The following is a 22,692-nucleotide window of genomic DNA, read 5'->3' on the forward strand; positions in this document are numbered from 1 at the left end:
TCCAAATAGTATTATTATTACTATCTTATCCTATGAAATTTATGAGAAATTCATCAGTATTCCAATATCTAGCTTAACTTCTAACATATGTATTTATTTGAATGTATTAGCTCCCAACTCCAATGGACTCTCTCTGTAGATATTACATTATATATAGATATAGAACTTAAGATTTGAATAAGATCTTGACCAAGATCTTGGATCTGATCAAGTCTGAATGCTGACAAAAATTATAGTCTCATGATATAGATGGAGAAGATTTTCTGTTGTGGGCCAAAAATAAACAGTGTATATTCATTTTATTTTGTGATCTGATGTGCACATATATCCCATTATCCCAGTGGCAACCTGATTTGGAGAGGCAACAGATCCAAAAGAAGATGGTAAATTCCTCTTAGGATAATTTAGTATTTTGACCTTGGTATGCCCCTAAAATTACTGGAAAGTGTCAAATAGTGGAGATTGTGGAACCTGATCTATTACAGGAGTACAGATATGCATGTAATCATATTACTCTCAGGCAATCAGTGAAACTACACAATTAGTTCTGGAATTTTGGTTAAGTCCTTGACTTCAAAACCCTTAAGGAACAGGGTTCCAGACATCTTAATAAGGAAATTAAAACCACAATACCCCCCCCAAAAAAATGCTCCAAGATCATCTAACAAAATTTACTTTCCTTTTGCAAAATAAAATAACTTTCAAGTTCACCTCAACAACTACTAACATATAGATGCATCCATGCAGGTTTATTGGCATAGCTAAGCAGACCTTTCACTTTATTCAAGCTAGAATGAAGAAGCCCATTCTACATAACTCTCTTCCTCTATATAAGAAGGAAATTAATTCTAGACAAGAGAATTCTAGACAAGACTACCAAGCCTTATTTGAAATTAAAGAGAATTGGGGTGAGGCAATTCCAACCCAGCAGTACTGTTCCTCAAATGCAGAGATCTCCATCTTCTCTCCTCCCTATTTTAGTTCCACATATCATCTACACACCCAACAGTATAGCTGATACTGACAATGCTAGATAGTCTACCTTTCACTGAATTTCAGGTATTCTGACCTCTCACCATTGAATGATGCCAGCAATGTTAAAAAATTGTGACCCCATTGTATTCTGTAATTCACAATAGAAAATATTCTGTTTACTTATACTTTGACAGAGTGGAGAGGGACCGTTCTATTGGGGTACCTCATATGAAGTTTGCCTTGCATTTTATTCTGACTGGATTGCGTACACTAAGTTGCATAACATATTTCTCCTCTTTTCTTTGATTTAGGACATATTATGTTCATGTGACTTGCAACATGATTATCCTAATATGGAAAAGAATACTGAAGTATATTTTGATATTGACAGATCCTGCATTTGTGTTTAGTGTAGACTAAATAGATCTATGAAGGCCACAGATCTAGCAACCTTACATTTAAACAGCTGGATCTAATGGAACAGGTTAGTTGGGAAATATTCCCAAGAAATCTTCTATGTAACTATGGTAACCAGCCTACAGCTGCACACATTGACATATGCTAAGCTAATTATTAGCCATAATAGGTCAGAAGTGCCCAGGTACGTCATTTATGTATTTCAAGGTTTTACTATTCAATGTCTTAGTGATATCTTCATTCCTCATTAAGATAATCAAATATCACCTGCCATGATAGTCAACAGGTATTCATAGAAATGAAGATATAAGCCACATGTAGTTTTATTGTTTTTGAACAATTCTTCAGCAAAAATAAATGGCACTAAATTCCATCTCAACTCATCCAGGTTGCTGGAACTATCTTAATTCTTTATAACGTATCTATGGTTCAAATCCAAGCCTTTGAGTATATCAGTGGAGGTCATTCAGAAGATATATAAGTTAGAGCATGTGTATTAAATCAATAAAGACTTTAAGACATAAGTTTTCATCTACAGAAAATTTATATGAGCTCACAAGGAAGGTCATTTGGTGTTAGGTCTCATCAATATGATCCTCGTTACCCCTCTTTCCTTTTCAGCTGACGCCAATGTGGTGAAATTGTTTTGAAGTACAATTCCATTATTGCTGATTATGCCATCTAGGGCAAGTGCAAGCTGTACTCCAAAATAATTTAAACATATTGGAGGTTGCTTATTTTTTCCTGTAGTACCTGGAATTTGTGAGGAACTATGTAAATACACTGAGGTCCATTCCAGAGATCAGTGTCCAAACCAGAATCAGAAATATAACTGTTCTAGGTGCAGTAGCATTCTGGTTAAAGATCATATTCATAATTTGTAAGTGAGCCTGAATTTTATATTGTTCCTGAAGAACAATTTACTGTAATGGCTAAAAGCCCCTTTCCCTAGCTTTAATTTGTATGCTTCCATTTTGGGGAAAGAATTGGGCCACTTTGATCCATGCTTTACTTCATCTCCTGTTTAGATTACTTGCACGATATGGTGTTGCCCTTGGGAATGACCTTAAGACTTATCAGAAGATACACACCAGTTGTAGATCAACTTAAATAGAATTTGTTTTGTTTCAGGGACAATTCTAATGTCCTGGTTTTGACCAATGAAGGCCTAAATAGTTGGAAGCCAGATTATTTAAAAATCACCTCATATATCAACCTGTTTTTTATTTATAATTATTGGGTGTCCTATAGTATGAGAAGTTAGGCCGATGGTATACTATGGAAACAGCCTTTCGGTACTAGCGTACCAATTATGGACCTTCTTCTTGGGCAAGTACAAGTTTGCTCCCTCTTTTTTATAAGTAAAGACTACTTTGTTCATTGTCTTTTTACTGCTACTTAATCTCTCTCTTGCTCTAATTTTAATTGTAACTTTTGGATTTATGATTTGAGTACTGATTATTGCTTTATTATGCAATATTCAAATAAATCACTTAATTTTGGTTAATGATTTATCTCCGCCCATCTCCCCCGATGGCCTATACAGTATGTACATTTACAAAATGGTATAAATTAGCATAATATAACCATAAAACCAAATTCACAAAACAATGTTGCCTCAAATATGAAATTAAAAAGAACTAGGGAAGCTGCCCTGTGCCAATTGAAGGGGTATGGTATGTTTTTTTTTCCTAATTTTACAGGATATTACACAAAATTTGGCCATTTTTATGTATCTCTCTGGGTCTGAATTGACAAGCCAAAAAAGTTTATTGCAATGCATCATGGTAACACTGAGACAACTGAAAAATCAGAGAAGTATACTTCTATTGTTGGAACTTACCCAGTCTGCAAGAGCAAATTCTGTCTTACAATATGGAAATTTCCTTTATTCCCAAATAGAAATGCCATGGGAAAGGCATTACACCTTGTCAGTATGAAGAGTCTTCTTTAATCAGGAATGCTTATGCTACTGGCTTCAGGACACAACTGATATTATCCAATTTAATATAACTGGAACTAATGACATCTCCAACTGATGATTCCTATCCTTCATTCTTTGCTTAACATTCTGATGTTCTCTATAGTGCCAAGAGTGCCCCTGAAGAAAAACCATACAGTTGGAACTACTCTAAAAGACAATTCCAGAAAGACTGATTCACATCTATTTACATAAGAGGAAAAACATGCCATTCTTAAAAAAAAAATGCTTATGGTTTGCTGCTTAGCCACCTGTTGAGAATGTGATGTTAAGAGTAACATTTTAAAAACTGAATGTTAAAATCTGATTTTTAATTACTCTTTCACATGCTTTTATTGATAGCAGCCAAAGCTTTATTGCAACCTACATTTGCAATGCACTAAGTCAGTTTACTTGTAAAGGGCAAGCAACAATGCTATTGAGGGTCATCCAATTTTGTGGTTATACAAGATTAACAAACCACACTTGGAAATCTAAGATGAGCAACAAGAATCCTCTAGCAGCTTTCTGATTACACTTCAGCTTGCCTGGATAAAACAAACTGGACTCAAAGCGAAAGAAAGAAATGGCAGCATTACTCAGAGCACATGCGTCTATTTTCTAATCTGCTCCCATCCAAGACACAGCTGGCTTCATATTTCAGTTAATTTTCTAACTGAAATTGTTCCTAAGAAAACAAGAGCTGCCATCAGGGGAATCTGTAACGAATACAGGCAGGAAGCTGTGCTGAGCCACCAATGACCAGAATAGAAACAGGAAATGGGCCCTGGATCGAGCATAGAATGATCTGCTGCAAACAGAGCCTCCTGCCTGAAGCACAGGGACAGCAAGCTGCATCGGTGGCTCAGAGCAGCATGATTTATAAGGCAGACTCCGATTGGCGGCCCTTCCAAAGAGAATCAAGCACACATCCTCCCCTGCTGCTCGGAACGGCCATGACTGACACAGCAATGGGGGTGGGGAATTTCCTTCTGAGCATCAGGTTCGCCCCTTGTAGTTCAGAAGTGGAAGCCACCGGGACAACTAGCAGATCAATTCCAAGAAACGAGTCATGCCCAGAAATCATTTCACTGGAATAAAGAGAGATTCCCAGAAACAGCCTTTCCAGTAGTGCTAGAAATAAAGGCTATTTTGCGGCTATTTTAAAAAGCAGACAGTCAGAAAGAGATTGGCCTCTAGAGGAATAAAATTAAGATGTGGGTAATCACACGCATGGTTTTGTTTTGCTATTAATCTTTTCATGTAAATGAGCACAATCATTCAACAGACAGGCCTTACAGGAACCTTTCTGCCAGAACAATTTGGGAGGCACTGATCCTTCAAATGCCATATGGATCTCTGGCACAGTATACTCTGGGACCATTTACAGCAGTGCCTAGACAAGTTATAATTAGCAAGCAAATGTTATTTTCCCATGAATTTACAAATTGTTGGGCCAAGTTCCACACTATGAACTGAAGAAAAAGAAGGATAATATGTCTTGGTAAGAAACTTCTTCTGTTCCTATTAGTACATGCAAAGCCCATGCTACTCACAACATAAATCCCAAGCTCATAGCGTGATACTGCTGTCACTTAATATGCAGGTATTGGTCTATCAACATGAACAGAAGCATACTATTTATTCTGATAAATTGTAAAATTATTTAGTTTTTCAGGCAACCAACTGAATTCACTTACACCTTTATTCATGACATGTCTGTCCTTATAAACAGCACCAATACATTTATAATAATGATCTCTCATACAAGGAGAAATAGATTGATGTAGCTAAAGAGTGGCCAAATGGATGCTTAATCTTGGCGAAAAGAATAGAGTGAGTAAGAAGAGATACAGGGGAGAGTATTTTCCTGCATCGCTTCTTAGCTATTGAATGATCTCTTCAGGAGTTGTGGTTACCATCCAACTCTCTCTGTCTACATCAGTTATTTGACATCAGTAATATCATGATGAGCCAAACAAGTATGTTTCCTTTCAGCAGAAGCCAGAAGGCTCTTTATCAAATCACACTGCAGCCAAAAGCTCACTTGGTACTTAGTCTTATTTGTGATGTAAGAACAGGAGTAGCTGCATGCCTAACGTTCATCTACTTTACAAGGCTGGTATGGGACATATTTTGAGGACATGCTCTTTCTTCAGAGCAATGAATAACATGACTAAATCATAATTAAACATTTTTTATTTATAAAGGGACCTTCTATGTACTTACTAGACAATAATCTTCTTGATTATTTTTTCACACAGACAAGCATTTAATTGAACTTATGGGAAAACCAACAAGACCAAATATAAACAAATACAGGTAGCTCTCGCTTAACAACTATTCATTTAACAACAGTTCAAAGTTATGACGGCCCCAGAAAAAGTGTTTTACAACCTGTACTCGCACTTATAATCATTGCAAACCGTCACAGCCCCTCCCGCGGTCATGTGATCATGATAGTGACCTTTTAAACAATGGTTATAAAGCAAATCACCATGGTTAAGTGAATCACATGGTCATTAAGTGAATTCTGGCAAAAGAGTCCATTGGGGAAGCTGGATTTGCTTAACGACCATGTGATTTGCTTAATGACTGCAGTGATTAACTTAACAACCATTGTAAAAATGGTTGTAAAATCAGGTCCAGTCATGTTATTTGCTTAATGACTGCCCCACTTAATGACCAATTTTCCAGTCCCTATTGTGGCTGTTGTGAGGACTACCTGTAACACTAACTTCACATATACGTAACTGAACTAATAGTGATTAGGACAGATAGCACCAGACTGTCATGATTAGTTCAATCAAGCACCAACCTACTGTGTAATGGAAAAGATAAGTTCTATACTAGAGCCCATGAAAGAAAATTCTAGTATGGTGAACAGACCTTAATTTAGCAGACTTTGGATGCAACAGAGAAAATCTGCCATTATACAGTATGTTTCTATATATGCGTAACATCCCATTCTGCATTTTACATCTGTATAAAATATATAAAATATTTGTGTAAAATTCATGTGCCATTTTATGCATACATAAGGTCCTATTTGGATTTAACAGATTCTCTGCTTAAGTAAGTATCACCCCCCCCATTAATTAAATTGAATGTTTACTGTTTCACAGATACTTTATATAAACTTACGGTGTGATATTTGGAATACTGTAAACTGCACAGAATCTTCTGGAGTGGGCAACCATAATGAAGTTAGTTAGTTAGTTAGTTAATTAATTAATTAATAAGGTACAGTTCTAGTCAAAGCATCTTCAAAAGGGTATCGCAGAGCAGGAAAATATGAAGAAAAGAATAACTAGAGCAAAATAAGATTAAAACCTGGAAGATTTGGGATTCTTTGGCTTAGAAAAATAGGTAAGTAAAAGGAACATGTTAATGGTTTACAAAACTACATATAGTGTGCAGAAAATGGATACAGTAGTTTTCTCAGTCTCTCCCATAATACAAGAATCCAGACCTTCCACTGAACTTGAATGTAGGAAATTCAGGATAGAAAAAGTGATTAAACTACAAAATTTGCTAGTTCAAGATATAAATAATGCCCACCAATCTGAATGACTCTCAAAAATTAAAAAAAAATCTTAGACATCGTCAGACAAATCCCATATAACCTTCAGAAAGCTTATGCCTTTTAATGCAAATTGCTAAGTAATGTGAGCAGAAGAGTGCTGTTATGTTAAGTCCAGCTTGAATGTTTCCATCTGCAAGGCCTCTCTGGAATAAATTCTGGGATGTCTAGTCCATCACGGCTGTTATGATCATGTGGATGATGATCAGAATCAAAGAGGTTCACTGATTTATTTTAGCAGCTATTATCCTCCATGAACCAACATGTTCTTCTATAGGTAGCAGTCTACAGTACTCAGAATGTCATTCAATTCCAAAAAATGGGATGAAATCTCACAAGAACATAAGAGAATACTTTACATCAAATCAGGCTCTTGGTCCATCTACCAAATTATGTTTTTACTGAATGGCAGTGATTCTCCAGAGCCACCAATAAAGTAGTGGCTGATTCTGAACATTACACATGCTGCCACTAAGTGAAGATCATTTCAATCAATGAAATGGTACTGATTTTACTGGTTATTTATATTTTGTTTTATATTGTATGCTGCAGTAAGATATTATGCAAGCAGAAAGACAGGGTATATAAATCTGAGGAAGAGAAGAAGGTGGTGGAGGCGATGGACTTTCCTTTTATCATAGGCCTTCCAGTAGCCAGGTTCCATTCATTCATCCTCAATTTGATATACTGTATAACCATAGTGCATTTAAATGATACTCTTATCATTATATATATTTAGTAGGCTCACTGCCCAAAATGACAATATAGGTAGTCCTTGTTTAATGACCATTTGCACAGCATCAGGGTGGCTTCAGGGCAGCCAAAAGGGCAGAGATGGAGGGGGAGATAGGTGGAGGGGGAGATAGGCAGGTGGGGAGAATTGAAGTGGAGGCAAGCACAACAGGGCTGGAGAAACATGAGGTTCTTGCTTAATGTCTGTAATCAGGACTACCAGAACTGCCATCACTAAGCAGTGTGGTCATGTGATGTTTCGCCTAATGACCGCTTCGATTAGCGATGGAAATTCCAGTCCCATTTAGGGTCGTTAAGCAAGGACTACCCGTACCAACAGATGCTTTTATTACATATGGTCCACTGTTACAGTGTTACAACTGGTACCAAGGGTTTTAGGGGTTGACCTTGTAGGCATATAACATTACCTGCTGATTAGTATTTCCATTTTAGTGCTAGTGTGATGACGTCTTTAAAGTTGGTCTTGTGACAAATTATTTAAATAGTAATAATTATTACTACTACCAAGGCAGTAGTGATACAAATGTTAAAAAGTAATAACATTTCATTCAATAAAATGAGCTTGACAGCCAAACCAATAAACAAATATTTACAATCAAGGCAAACTAAACATAACTATATATTTTTAAAACAACGCTATGCAATATGACTGGGCATTTATACATTCATAATTAAAAAAAAACAGGTATTAACTTAGAACTGCCAAGGTTAAGGAAAATAAGGTGGGATAATCAGGTCCTATACTAACCCACTAATGAAATAAAAAGATTTTAAAACTCTTTTTAAAGGCTATTAAACATTTACATTTTTAATAGGTGCTAACCAAGTTGTATGTAGTTGATTCAATGGGGTGTATTTTTGATTTATACAGTATCTCTTAAACTATTCATGGGGTGTAGGAATAAAATTCCAAAGAAGTTTATTCCCACTGTAAAGTACTGTTGGTTGATTGACTTATGTATCATCAAGCCAATGTCAATTCTTAGCAACTACATAGATAGATTTTCTCCAAGAGTATTGTATAAATACATTTATATCTGGTTTAACATTTGACTTCTGAATTATTATGGACAGTGGTATAGTTATAATGGACAGTGGTACAGTTTCTACCACTGATCTAATAATTTGGCTGCTATACATCAGCCAGCAAAATGCACACCAGATTGAGGGCACATGTTTTAATGCCATTTCTAATAAGCTTCATTCCACTTTTTCTTGATGTCCTCCCCTTTTCACCTCACAGTCCTTTACTCCTGACCTTTTTCAAGAGGTACATTACTTACTCCTCTCTCTGTAAGTCACTTAAGAACCCACTCTGATTCCCACTGGTCTGTTTCCCATTAGTGTTGTTACTGCTAATCTAGCAGGCAGACTGGTTCAAAGTGGTAGAATATTTATCTTATTTGTCAACTTAAGTGTGGATAAAAAATTAGTTTATATGACTCGGTTCTCTTTTTGGGGGGGGTAAATTTTTTAATTTTAATTTTTGCCATTGTAACCTGAACAAACCCTAAAAATTACCAGCATGAAACTAAAAATATATTAAACAATCAAGAGTTATTCAAACCATGCAATTCAACAGAGGAAGCAGAAACTTTTCCTGACATACATACTGCCCCCACTCTGCCAAGAAGTAGCTGAAGTCGTAATGGCTAAATTTTGGAAATCTTGCTCAGAGCTGATCTATGTATCTGCACAGCAGTATCCATTCTGAAGTGGCCTCTCATTGCACAGCCTAAGCAACAGGTAGTCCTATTTCTGTCCTACAGAGTAGTAGTACTGGTGTTGGTGCAAAATATGACTTCTTTTACTCCAATCTTTGTGCTGTTCATATTAGAAGCATGTATCAACAAGCCAATTAGGACAATGCTTGTCATTCTTGGCTTCAAAGCAAGACATTTTCATATTTTGAGCTGTGGAAGTTATTCCAGAGAATGTATCTCACACATTTACTTCTATGGTTCCAACATTTTATTGCATGCTTATCATTAATAAATCATACTGTCAATCTCAGAAGAGTTATGCGCTCACTGATTATGTGCCATCATGCTCCTTTTAAGCAGGGCAACTATACAACCTTAAGTCAAACCCATTCCTTTGAGAAATACTACAGCAAAAGAAAAGAAAGGTGGGTAAACTTAATATTGTGATAATAGAATCTGCTTGTAGGGTCATTTGGGCTGCACAGATTGGGGTTCTCTCACTTACTCAAGTGGTTCAGAAAAAAAGGGGGAGGGGCTTTAAATACAAACCACTGAACGGAATAGTTCTCAAGCCCAACAAAGAGACTAAAGCAAACAGGAAATTGCAAAATATTCCATTCTAATTATAATCACAAAACCCTTGAACTGATGGGATACAACTTCTCCCAAATCTAAACTTTAAATATCATACTGCATATATTCTTGGAGACTTCTAGAAATTATGTTGTAGGATAATAGGTTCTGTATACTTCATATACAGGCAGTCCTCACTTAACAACCCTGATTGGGACCAGAACTTCCATCACTAAGCAAAGCAGTCATTAGATAAAACATGTGATTCTACCACTTAACATGGCAGTTCCGGTAGTAATGGTCATTAGGCCAGGGCCTCATGCTTCAACTGCCATGCTTTCTTCCACTTCAACTCTCCTTACCTGCCTATCTCCCCCCATCTTTGCCCTTTTGGCCACCCTGCCCTCTGCCGCCCCCCACTGCCCCCAGCTGACCCTAATCCCCCCACCCTGCCCCCCAACTTTACCGTCCTTTTCCTCCTGCTAAGGTGTGCCCAGCCTGGCCCTTTGCGAGGCAGCTGTTGGCTGTGCAAGGCTTTGGGAAGGCCTCAGGAAGGGCCAGGCTGGGCGTGCCTCATCAGCAGAAGGAGGAAGAAGATGGAAAGGTGGGGGGGCAGGGTGGTGGGGGCAGCAGGGACAGCAAGGGCAGCATGGCAAAAAGGGCAGAGATAGGGGGAGATAGGCAGGTGGGGGGAGTTGAAGCACACCCTTTGGTTGCAAACGTGGGCAGGCTGCCAAGCACCCAAATTTTGATCATGTGACCGCGGGAGTGCTGCAATGGCTGTAACTTCGAGGACCAGTAGTAAATAGCATTTGTTCAGTGCCATCGTAACTTTGAATGGTCACTAAACGAATGGTTGTTAAGAGAGGACTACCTGTACCAACTTTGTGCTGTACTAATGTCCGCAGTGCACTGCTCAATGCAACAGGGCTTACCATCCAATTGGCATGAGTAAGAAAATTGATATGGTCACCTCATGACTACTGCAAAGGCTGGACTTCACTTGGTTGTGCACAGAACAAAACTAGCAAGTGGCATTTTCTCAGGTCTATTCATTCTATGTAAATTCTATGTAAATCCACCAGAATATTCTAATAAACCAAATTCCACTAAGCATGGCCAAAGTGCAATCCAAACTCATTTATTTTCTACTTAAATGTATAGTCCCATCCTAAGAGTCAGAACAGATGAACAGGAACAAGAAAAAAAATGAAAATTATTGCATCCTTTACATTTACTGGAATTCCAACACCACACACACAACTTCACCTTTTTGTCACAACCAAATTCAGGACTTAAAGAACTTTCCAAAAAAAGGTACCCAAGTTGAAACTTAGTCTGCCTGCAGTGGAAGGGAGCTCCATAACTGAAAGAGACACCAGAAATGGCTTTTTGTGTCATCAGCAAAATTTGATGTACAGATAATCCCGACTACTACTTAGAGTGAGACAGGTAAGCAACCAATGAAGACTTTACAAAGAAAGAGAATTGTGTCAAACCTGGTTATAAGCAAATAGTCCTTTTGTCATCATATTTGCACAGTTGATACAGGTAATAGTATCATCAATGGAAAGTTACGCCTGCTTTTCACCATGATTGCCATACTCTCAAGAAAGATGCCATCTTAATTATATACCGACACCCACCATTTTATAGGCAGGAGTCTCCTATACAATTGAGTTACTTTTCATTTCTAAATGTGGTGGAAGCATTATTCAAGTCATCCGTATGCCATTTTATTCTGTGCATGATGACTTAGACAAATTACTGTATACAACTCCAAAATGACTGTTCCATTTTTAAAGAGATTCAGACTGGAGAAAAAATTCTGAAATTCCTAATTGTAATTCCCCTCCCCCTGCCAATTCTTTCCCCTCCTTCTTCATTTAAAAAGAATAGTGAAGCAATTAAACACCAACAAAAACTCAGAATGCCTAACTATGGAGATGGCAGTGTCTGCGGGCATTTAAATGAAACAGAAACCTGATCACAACAAAGGAGTTCTGGGTTAACTGATGCCTCTAGAAAAAGGCTTTCCTGCCTTGCACAACCTCAAGTTATTACACAGCACATCAATTTGGGTATACTAGGTTTTTCTGCCACTAAATTTAAAGAAACATATTACAGGTAGTCCTCAACTTGTGACATTTGTTTAGTGACCATTCAAAGTTACAGCGTTGCTGAAAAAAGTGACTTACAACTGGTCCTTGCACTTACAGCCATTGCAGTGTCCCTGCGGTCACATGATCAAAATTCGGACGCTTGGCAACCAGCATTTATTTATGATGGTTGCAACGTCCCGGGATCACGATTGCCATTTGCAACCTTCCCAGGTGGCTTTCTCAACAAGCAAAATCAATGGGGAACCACATGATTCACTTAATGACTGTATGACTCGCTCAACGACCATATGATTTGCTTAACAGCTATGGTGATTCGCTTAATGACTGCCACAAAAAGTCACAAAATTGGGTGTGATCACGTGATGCCTTGTTAACGACCACACTGCTTAATGCTGAACTTTCCGGTCCCTATTGTGGCCGTAAGTCAAGGACTATCTGTAAAATAGAGAAATCTAGACATATAAGACAAATAATAAATGTGAATCCAGCAGACAGCCTTCTATAATCTGAATGATATCCTCACTGCATCAAGCATCTCTAGGTAAATTTGGGAGGAGAAAAGAGACTATCACCTGAGAGATGTTGTGTGAGCTTGGAAACCCTCTGCATACTTACTGACCAACTGGGCAAAGAGATGCAGAGTTGTGTCTTTAACATTCACAAAAACTCCAGCCTTTCTCTGCAGAGGGAGAAGGAAAGGCTCAGGCTCATTTGAGAAGTTGGTGGCAAAAGCCTTTACTACATAGCACCAAAAGAAGTTGCCACCCCCCAGAAAGAGTCTGGAACTGGAGAAAGGACACAGGAAGGGAGCTGACCTCCAAATCTCTCTTTTGCCTACTATTACTCTGGGATCCTGTCTGCACTCTTTTCCCAGGGCCCATCATGGAGTTAAGAATGGAAACTAGGATCCTCCTCTGATTTCTCATAGAAGTAATCAGGGATCCACAGGCCAACTCTAGTTACCCACCTAACCCTCAGCCCTACCAAATTCAGCACAGCAAGCTCTCAGAAAAGCATATATGACTGCATTTATGTAGGAATACGCTATTCCTACATAAATGCTATTCCTACATAAATGCACTGCAACTACATAGTGCAAATGATTTCTGAACAGCTGTGCATAAAAATGCACTGGAAGGAAAATAATCCTAGAATCACTGAGTTGGAAAGGATGTTTTAGATTATCTTACCCAGGAACAAATAACCTGGTACCCTCTGAATATACTATACATCAACTCCTATCAAAGTCAACATGATTAATGGCAAAAGACTGCAAAAGATATAGTCCAAAACATCTGGAGTGCACCAGATTATCCATGCCCAAGTCCCACTTCCCTGAACAGCGAGCAACTAGGAACTTTGTTCAGCTACCAATCCTAGAAATAATTTGGAGAGACTTGCTTTTCTGGCACTTCGTGATCTAAAATCTAAGGATGAAGATCACTGCACAATGCAAGAGGCCGCTAAACTCTCAAAATAAGCTAAGCAGAATACAAATCAATTCTCATGCGATCTCTCATTATTGCCCATGTAACATCTAGAGGTCCACTAGTGCCTTACTTTAACCTAAGGACTTCTATTCACTAAGGAGCTGAATTCCAATAGATTCTGTAAGTTTAGCTACTGTTTAGACACAAAAATCTAAATGCACAGTATTCTGCTCTAAACTGAAGTCACTCCAATAAGAGAAACTTAGTTCCAACTATTGACAAAGCACTGACTAGAAGAGTGTGTAGGACAGTACAACTGCACCACTAAACAAAACTGTTAACCTCTATCTCTGTTTACCACTAGCTATTCATCAAGTCTCTTCAACAACCCAAACTAGGATATACAATGACTATTAGTTATGCCAACTGGGAAGACTATATAGAGTACTATATAATATTATGAAGCAGATTAGCTGATCATAGAAGAAATATTTTCTTTTCAATAAGGGTCTGAGGAAGAAGTTACCTCCCCTTCATCCCATTAATGGTGTGAACATTAAGCTTCTCTGCACTTTGCAATTTGTATCCCTTTGAAGTGGAGTGAAGAACTACACTCTGTATTACTCAAATTCAGTGGCTGTTTTATCTGTATGACTTCTACTGAATTGTTCCATGTTGACTGCCTCTTCAAAGAGGCACTAATAAACCTTGTAAACATAGAGTAAGAGTTTTTGCCAAACACCAAGCTCTTTTGCATTTTGCTCTCACAACTATAGTTTTGAGAGGTGCACTATTCTGAAAGCCAAACACTCTAGCACAAGTGGAAGAAACCAATTCTAGGTCAGCAGCTTAAACTCTCATTTGAGATGCTGGGGGTAATCTCTTGAGGAGAAACTTGGCATAGGGCCAAGGCACTAAATAGCTTTTCCACACATTACAAAGGCTGTCCTTTGAGGAGCAGGGAAAAGCTATACATATGAAGCCATTAGCCTACTAATTATTCTCTTCACAAAACACAAAAGATATAGCAATGGCCATAAATAGGCAGCTATTACATGTGATGGTCCATCATATCACCATCTACTCATGCAGATCAGGGATACCACCAAAAATTAAATAGTATAGCCTCTTCATCATAATTAAGGTGTTAGGCACACACCAATATTACTTTAGTTTTAAAAAATCTCTAAAGGATAAAGATGCAACAACTGACCAAAATCTGAACAAATTTTCCCATCCGCAGAAAATCAAGTTAACCAAGTTCATACAACTAGCTAATGGAGCTCAGCTCTAGGAGAAATTAAATCAATAGAAAGAAGTTGTACCATTATACAATACAGTAGAAGTTTCATACTGCGAGTTTAACACAAACAAAGAAACAAAAAAAAGCCAAACCAGAAATCAACACATATCTCTATTATTTCAGGCAAAATTCTTCTATTTAAGTAAAAATTTGACTTATGTTTGGTAATTTAGAATTCCATGATGCATCAGGATTTTTTCCAATTTTACCAAGATAACGTAACACATAATAAAGTATCCTGGTTTACATCCAACACATATCTCTTTGACTCACCGGTAAGCTAGAGGGTCTTGATTGCAGATTCAAATTCACATCTTCTTGCCCTTTACTGGAAGCCATTGAGGTGGCAGATGATGCTTGGGAACCAAATGAGTCCTGTGACAACTCCTAGAACATAAAGAGACCAACCAGTGGGGGGAAAACCCACAGAAATATTATTTTTATCTCAGTCTAAGTTACAGCACAGTCATCTGCCTACCTTGGCCCTGTTCAATTACCCAAACAGTGACAGCAGCTACAAGTGACTATTATGAACAACTGTAGTTGTTAAAAACTAGTGTAACATGATGGTGTTAAAAACTCCTTCCTAACTTCGCATGTTGAGTCACTGCTTCTTGCTCTTGCACAGCAAATGATATCAGTAAGTAGCCCAAGAGCAAAATATTTATGGCACATCCAATCAATTAGAATCAGATAGACCGACAGATCACTGATCAATCGATCCAGGATCAGTAAGCACCTAATTTTTGTGTTTTTTCTCTGATTCAAGGTACTAGCCCTATCAAACAAGAGGCAATATGTTCCTTTCCCAGACCAGCTAGTAAACACTCACAAATGCTTTGCTGTGCTTCCCAGATGAACATAGCAGGAACTTTGGGCCAGTTTCCTCCCTCACTCTCTCTAGCCATATACATACATACATACATACATACATACATACATACATACATACATACAGGCACAATAAACAAAACCTGATAAGCAATCTGTCATTCTGAGCTTCTTGGAAACATGGCAGGCATTCAGTGATTAACTTACTGCCCCCTTTTGATCCCTACCCCAGAGATATAGTGGAGACAGCACAAATGCTTGGATCTTTCTTTTTCTCTTGCCTTAAGCCAGAGGTTTGGGAAACCCAAACAAGACCTCTGCTGCAACAATTCACCATGCAGAGAAAACTAATATGCTATGGTATTAGCCTTCCCCAGCTTTATGCCTTACAAGGTCAGCAAGTACAGTGTTGCAGAAACTGTCCTAGTTTGCAAAGATGCACATGGAAGAGTTTTGAACAGACAAGCTCCAACTTCTTTGAAGCCCCTATTTCATTTTCCTTCATTGTGGTTTTGCGTTAGTGTACGAACATCTTCCAATCCTTACTTCTCCTCACTTTAAAACTGTGGTGTTCCAATTGAGTATGTCCTTGCTACTTGTCATGTAACCTCTCTTTGACAGCTAGTAAGGTAAAAAAAAAAAGGGGGGGAGCAAGTGTCATATTGCAAATGAGGAGAAAAAGGTTCAAATCCCCACTCTGCCCCCATCCAAAAACCGGGGAATTATCTCTGACCAGTTATCATCTCTCAGCCTGAATTGCCTTACAGATATATTTGGGAGGATGAAATACAGCTGTACCAGGTCAGGTGATGGTGCTAAAGAGAGAACAATGTATGCCTCGTTGAGCTACTAAAAGGAAAGGCAGGATATGCATAGATGATGGATCTAAATCAGGTTGCACTTGATAAAGTACTTTTTGCCTGTAGGCTGTCACAGACAAGCAGTGAAAGGTGGTACTTTATTGAGCTGTGTGTAAATTGGCTTTCTGCCTGGTCGCCGACAAACTGACTACACAGGCATTGATAAGTAATTGTCTGTGTTCTCAAAACGTTTAAGGAGTAACTCACCCCTTTGCCATGCTGCATTTCTTTTTATTTCCCCATGGAGAGCAGAAAAGGCACGTGTGTTTGATCCTGAACCCAAGCAACTGTGTAGCTGCCTAGTTTTCCAGAAATGCCAGTCAGAGGATTGGGGGCGGAGGAACAGGGCAGCTCACAGAAGACAACTTACCTGTGGAGGTGGGAAGCGCTGCTGAGAGTACGCCGACTGCTGCTGGGACTGAGACGGAGGGTACGATGCCGACGGCTGGGTGAGCGCCGAGGTAGCAGACTGCTGAGCTTGCTGCTGCTGGTAGGGGGACTGGGACTGCTGCTGAGAGTAGGAAGGCTGACCCTGGGGGTGCTGCTGCTGGCCTGGGGCTGGCTGCTGAGGAGGATACGGAGATGGAGACTGCTGGTGGGGTGGCTGTGGCGGCTGCTGGGAATAGGGGGGCTGGGATGACTGAAGCTGGGGTGGCTGGGATTGAGTTTGCGTTTGTTGGTAAGAGGGCTGAGCATGTGGGGCCTGAGTGGGGGGCTGCTGGGCATAAGAAGGCTGTTGCTGGGGGTGAGGACTCTGCTGGTTGTAATAAGGGGTCTGGCTCTGCTGCCCGTATCCAGTAGGGCCCTGCTGTCCATAAGGCGGGATCTGTTTGGGAGAGAAAATTTTAAAAAGCAGGAGACAAATCAGTGTCGGTCAGGAAGATGCTGAAGAACGGAGTTCACAGAGATACATTACTCCTGCCTGGAAGTTTTTGGATATCATAAACATTACAATTGCAACTGCTCTATTATGGGGAGAGCAAACACGTCTGTCCTATTTATCTAGCGCAGCTGCCTTTCCCCAACTTGGCATCTTCCAGATGTCTGCCATGACAATGAGAGTTACAGCCCATCACATCTGCAGGGCACTAGCAAGAGGCGGCCAATTTCTTCATTTATTTGCTTACAATAATCGTTTTTGTAATTTTCAATCATACTGACTCAAAGCAACACAGTAATAGTAAATAAACGAACCCAGTGACACAACTTCATCATAACAGCCAAGTCCATTACACTGAGATATGATCACTTACCGACCTTTTTCTTCACTCAAAACAGAAATTAACTAGGTTTTGAGATCTAGTCACTGTTTATGCAAAATAAGCATATATTTTCAGAGGATGGCATACTTCCTCTTTACCTGCTGTGCATAAGAGACACTGCCCATTGCCGTTTGCGTCCTGCTTAGAGTTCCCATTGGATATCTCTGGGGAGTCTGCGGCCCATATGGCTGTCCTGGATATCCATGGCCTTGTTGCTGCCCTGACTGAGGTCCCTGCTGTTGTGTGTATAAGTTGTTTCCTCCATAAGGCTGAGGTCTCATCTTCCCCATCTGATCCATTGGACTGGACGGCTAGGAAATAAAATCAGAACACGTTATAAAACCTCCAACTGCCGTACTTAGCTATCCAATAATAACGTCACTTACTTGTGAAGGACTCAAATGAAAGAGCCAACCGAAAGATAGGCAAAACAAAGGTAAGCAAGCCTTTAACAGTCATTAAAATTCAACAAGAAGTAAAAAGGCAGTAGAAAAGCTAACTTTTGGTCCATTAAGGAATCTTCTTACATCATCTGGAGATGTACATAGCCCTGGAATAAGTTACTATGGCACACCTTCTGCAACCTGATGCCCTCCAGATATTTTGGGACTACCATTCCTACCCAATAAAAACCAAAATTTCCTGGTGTTGCTGGTTGGGAATTACAGGAGGTACAGAAAGGACTAGAATGAATAGATACAAATTCTGAACTCAATTTTTCAGCACTGAAAGTTAACTGACTTCTGAAACCATGAGAACAGCCAGTTTCAGTAAAGGAAAAATTAACCAAATGGCAGTGGTACTCTTCAAATCAAGCTCAACTTCCAGTGATTACATAGACATCTCCATATGGCTTTCTTAGCAACCATGAGGAAGCAGTTTGCTATTGTCTTTTTTCAGGATGCTTTTTGACTTCCCACTCTAGTCTACAGCCCTGGGGTTTCTTAGTGGTTTCCTATTCAATTGCTAATCCGTTCCAATCCTGCTTAGCTTTTTTGAAATCTGCCAAGGTTGACTAAGTGTGGCCGCTAGCTGTGGCACTTGTGCGCTGAGGAACACTTCATAATGAGGAGATGCTTATAGGTTAAAAAAGCCAGGCCAAAATCAAAACTCTGAAGCAAAACTAGATTGACCAAATATTGGATTTTATTAGTTTCCAGCCACCACATTAAGACATTTTGAGAATCCTCCTCCCTTTTTTCCTTTGGAAGTAATGTTGCTATAGGAGTTTACCAACAGATAACTTTTCAACAAGCTCTGATCTTTTAGATCACTAAACTGATATGCCTGAGCATCAGAAATAACAATTTTTCCATTTGACTAAAAAATAATTTGTTTTTTTCAGATCCCTAAAGAAAAGAGAATTACTGTTGTAAAACAGATTAACATACCTTTTCTCACTCCAGGTTAGCATTAGTACAGTGTTAAAAAGCTGGATAACTGTCATGGCTTTAGGTTTTTAAAAAAATGCCAAGACCCATCACTTATATAAAAGCTTCTAATATCCATGGTACCCTGACATGTTTTGATTTAAATTGAAGGGATCAGGAAAGGAAGGACTCCAAATAGTCAAAGCTCAGTATTTAACTATAGTGATATATGCCACCCATTCCTAAAATCATCTAGATTTCACTTCAATTTTGCAGTGATTGATTGTATGTTGAAAAACTACACCTAAATACAAATCTAATATTTATTGATATAAAGAAGCCCTGTCAAAATTGAATACTGTCTTATGTCATACAAGAAGCTAATATTAGGGGAAAATATACCAACACATTTTAAATAATAATTCAAGATAAAATAGAATTTTAATGTGTAAAGGACTGGAAATTCTTTCCTAGACTGATACAGGGGAAATTCTTTCAGTAAGGAACCACAAGAAATGATAATCATGATTATACTTCATGGGCTAACCTTCCACAGAAAAATATGAGAGGAAAGTACTGGTCTAGGACTCTGTTCCTTGACCACTAAAACTCCTACCACTTGCTTAAGCTGTTCTAAATTTTAAAAAATCAGAAGCAATCTCAGAATTGCTGTTCCCCAAAATCTAACATGAAATAAAAAGCATGAACTCAGGAATTGAGTTTATAATAATCTGAGTTCAGATTATTATAAACAGAAAAATAAGCCCTCACTCAATTCCTGATGAGTATATGGATCTAACCACACATTCTTCTTGGCAATAGTATGAAAGTGATTTGCAACTTTTGAATTATTATACAAAACCTTTTACTGAAAAACCCACATTAGAGCTAACGAAATGCTTTGAATATTTAAGTTAAAAAAAAAAAAGCATTCATGAGAATATCATTCATGCTCACCTAACAAAAGCTTCTGGAGAACTTGGAAATTTGCACATTTCTTTGTTAAATTCAGTCTGGTCCCAATGAAAATGCTGCAGTTTTTCAACTGACAGCTGATAGCTCTGATAGGTCAAACTCGGATCTTCATTCTACAAAGTGGGGACAGACTTGCTCTCCAGATACTTTGGATTACAATTTTCACAATCACTTATCACTGACTATTGTCAACCCTTTGAGGTAAAGCAAGTCAGGAAACAAATACCACAAGAAATACTAGGACTGACTTGTTGATACAGGCTATAACAACAGCATCTTGAAAGCCTGTCAGCATTTCTCCTTCCCTCCCACTTATACTCAAGAGAGTCAAAGCGGGGCTTCCTAACTATCTTTCTCACACCTTTCTGTTTTCCCAGGCTAAGTTCATGTTTTCCCAATGGCTGCTGTGTATTTGCTTCAAGGCTATCTCCATACTCCTTTACAACAATACTGGTTAGGATTGGTGGGCACTGGTTAAATTTAAAACATCTAGAGGCATTTGGTGCCTAGAACTGTCTAAAGAGCGACTGTGATATTCTCAAGAAAAGAATGTTAAATACCTCAGAGCAACCATGCCTAAGCTGGATCTTCCAGATGTGTTGTGACTACAATTTTCATTATATCCACTCTGAGAATTACAGTGCAACACAGCTGGAGAGCATTAAGCTGGGGAAGGCTGCTCTGTGAGTATAAGTAACATTTAAAATGGCATATTTAACATTCAAGTGCAAAAGATTACTTTTTTTAGGTAATACTCCTGTCCCTTTCCACTCCATCAATTTATGTTAACCTGTTCTGCTCCGTTTGTATGTTTCTTTCCAAGGACACATTTCTCCAAGCACCACATAGCCTATTCTAAAGAAGGAAGAGCTGTTTCTTTATGAAGCTTCTTAGCTGATAAAGAATGGATGTGCTCTAAACCAGAACATTATCTATGATATAATACTGGGGAGGTTTTGAAGACCTTTAAAGTTTTAAGGGGTATCAGGAAAACACTGGTTACTTCTGACATGATCTCAGATATTCTGCACTGAGGTGTTTTGCAGATTTGGTCTCCTTCCAGAAAAAGCCAATGTAATCCACTTCTCCTCCCCTCGGTCAACATTTGAATAGTAGCCTCAAAAATAACCTGTGTCTGTCTAGCCATACAACTTTTTAGCTGTATTACTGGCATAATCATTGCTTTTGGGGGGAGGTTGTTGATTGGCAGTCTCAAAACAATGGTTTTCTAGGCGTGAAAACTGTTATGGCAGCCCCACAAATTTGTAAATCCAGTTTGTAATACCATAATAAATTGGAAAGCCGTTACTACTGTTTAAAGTTATTATTAATACTATTTTTAATTGCAGAAACAAAGGCCAAAGAATTCTGATGCACTTTCAAGATGGCTACACATACACATATTAAGGCAAAAGGGAAGTCAGATTCCTTAGAATATGGAGCACTGACAAAACCCGCCTTGGATCTCGATTTCCTTTTTCTCCTGGCCAGCTCTGCCATCAGCTTGATAATAAAAATTAAAAGGTTTTTTTTGGGGGGAAAAAAGAATCTCACTGGCTCTTTAACCGAGAGAAGCCCTAATTGATTCCCACAGTAATTAACCTGCATTTTACCTCAGAGTGTGCTAGTTAAGGAAGTCAGCGCAGCTATTTATAACTCCTCTCAAATTGAGGGCAGACTGCCTAAAATCTAACACATCCCAGCTGTACTCCTGTTTGAACTGGGGCCAAGGGAATTTTTTAAAGCAATCTTGGCACTGAATGAATGACACCAACACGATGAGAGCACGGAGTGGTTGTGTTGCGGTGACGTAGCAGCGGAGGTGGAATGGGAAGGGGGGCGACTGCACGGTAATCCCTCCCTCTCTGCCGTGCTCTGAGCTCATAGGCCCCAACCCTACCATCCCCATACAGTCAAGCCAGGAACCACCACTGCGAACTAAACACAGGAAGTGTCTTTTCCTCTGAATGCCTCAAAGTGAAAAGCACATGGCTAATCTGCATAAAGTGGAGCCACACCACCCCTGCCAGGAAGGTTAACTCTCATAATCTCTGACCAGGAGGCTGGCTGCTTGAGAGAACTTGGACCTACGCCTGATCATAACCCAGAAAGAGTGGAGGGAACAGATGGGGATGGGACCCCAGTAGCAGCAGCAGCATGGGTCACATGACTCTCCACATGGTCTTGAAAGCACAAACTATTGTTTGGCAGCTGGGCTCCAGCAGAAAGCCAGCAAAGACCGCTTCTACTGGGCAATTCAAGGAGAAGCAGCAGCTGTTGCTGCCACTACTTCTATTGCACCCTGCTACGCTCAAGCTAGTCAATGAGGACAGAGAACACTGAGCCCCTGGGACCTGAAAGCCACCAAACAGATGAAAGCTCTTACCAACACTGCACAGATTTAATACAGCTTGGTAAATGCGCAGATGCCACCTCCATCATCTCCCCCCAGCTGAACCCAGATGGGCTCATAGACAAATGCAAGAAAGAAATTAGATTTCTGGGGAGAGGAAGAAAGGAAGGACCATCTCCCCTAGCTAAAGCATTATATTACTTAGTGTCTATCTGACCTTC

The 22,692-nt window shown here is 39.1% G+C and overlaps 1 protein-coding gene across 1 annotated transcript in view; it reads right to left on the bottom strand.

Moving 5' to 3' along the window:
- The window catches only part of ARID1A (AT-rich interaction domain 1A), an 81,218-nt gene that overhangs the window by 34,596 nt on the left and 23,930 nt on the right, over nucleotides 1–22,692 (bottom strand). Inside the window, exons 2-4 of the mRNA XM_088140905.1 lie at nucleotides 17,872–18,084; nucleotides 16,882–17,337; nucleotides 15,094–15,207 (exon numbers count right to left, since the gene is read on the bottom strand). Of these exons, the coding sequence (XP_087997031.1) occupies nucleotides 15,094–15,207; nucleotides 16,882–17,337; nucleotides 17,872–18,084 (783 nt within the window). The remainder of the gene's footprint in view (nucleotides 1–15,093; nucleotides 15,208–16,881; nucleotides 17,338–17,871; nucleotides 18,085–22,692) is intronic.

Source organism: Python bivittatus, unplaced genomic scaffold, assembly GCF_059951505.1.
Source record: "Python bivittatus isolate LINGU-HERP-01145 unplaced genomic scaffold, Pbiv_v1 ctg000250_np1212, whole genome shotgun sequence".
NCBI classification, from domain to species: domain Eukaryota; kingdom Metazoa; phylum Chordata; class Lepidosauria; order Squamata; family Pythonidae; genus Python; species Python bivittatus.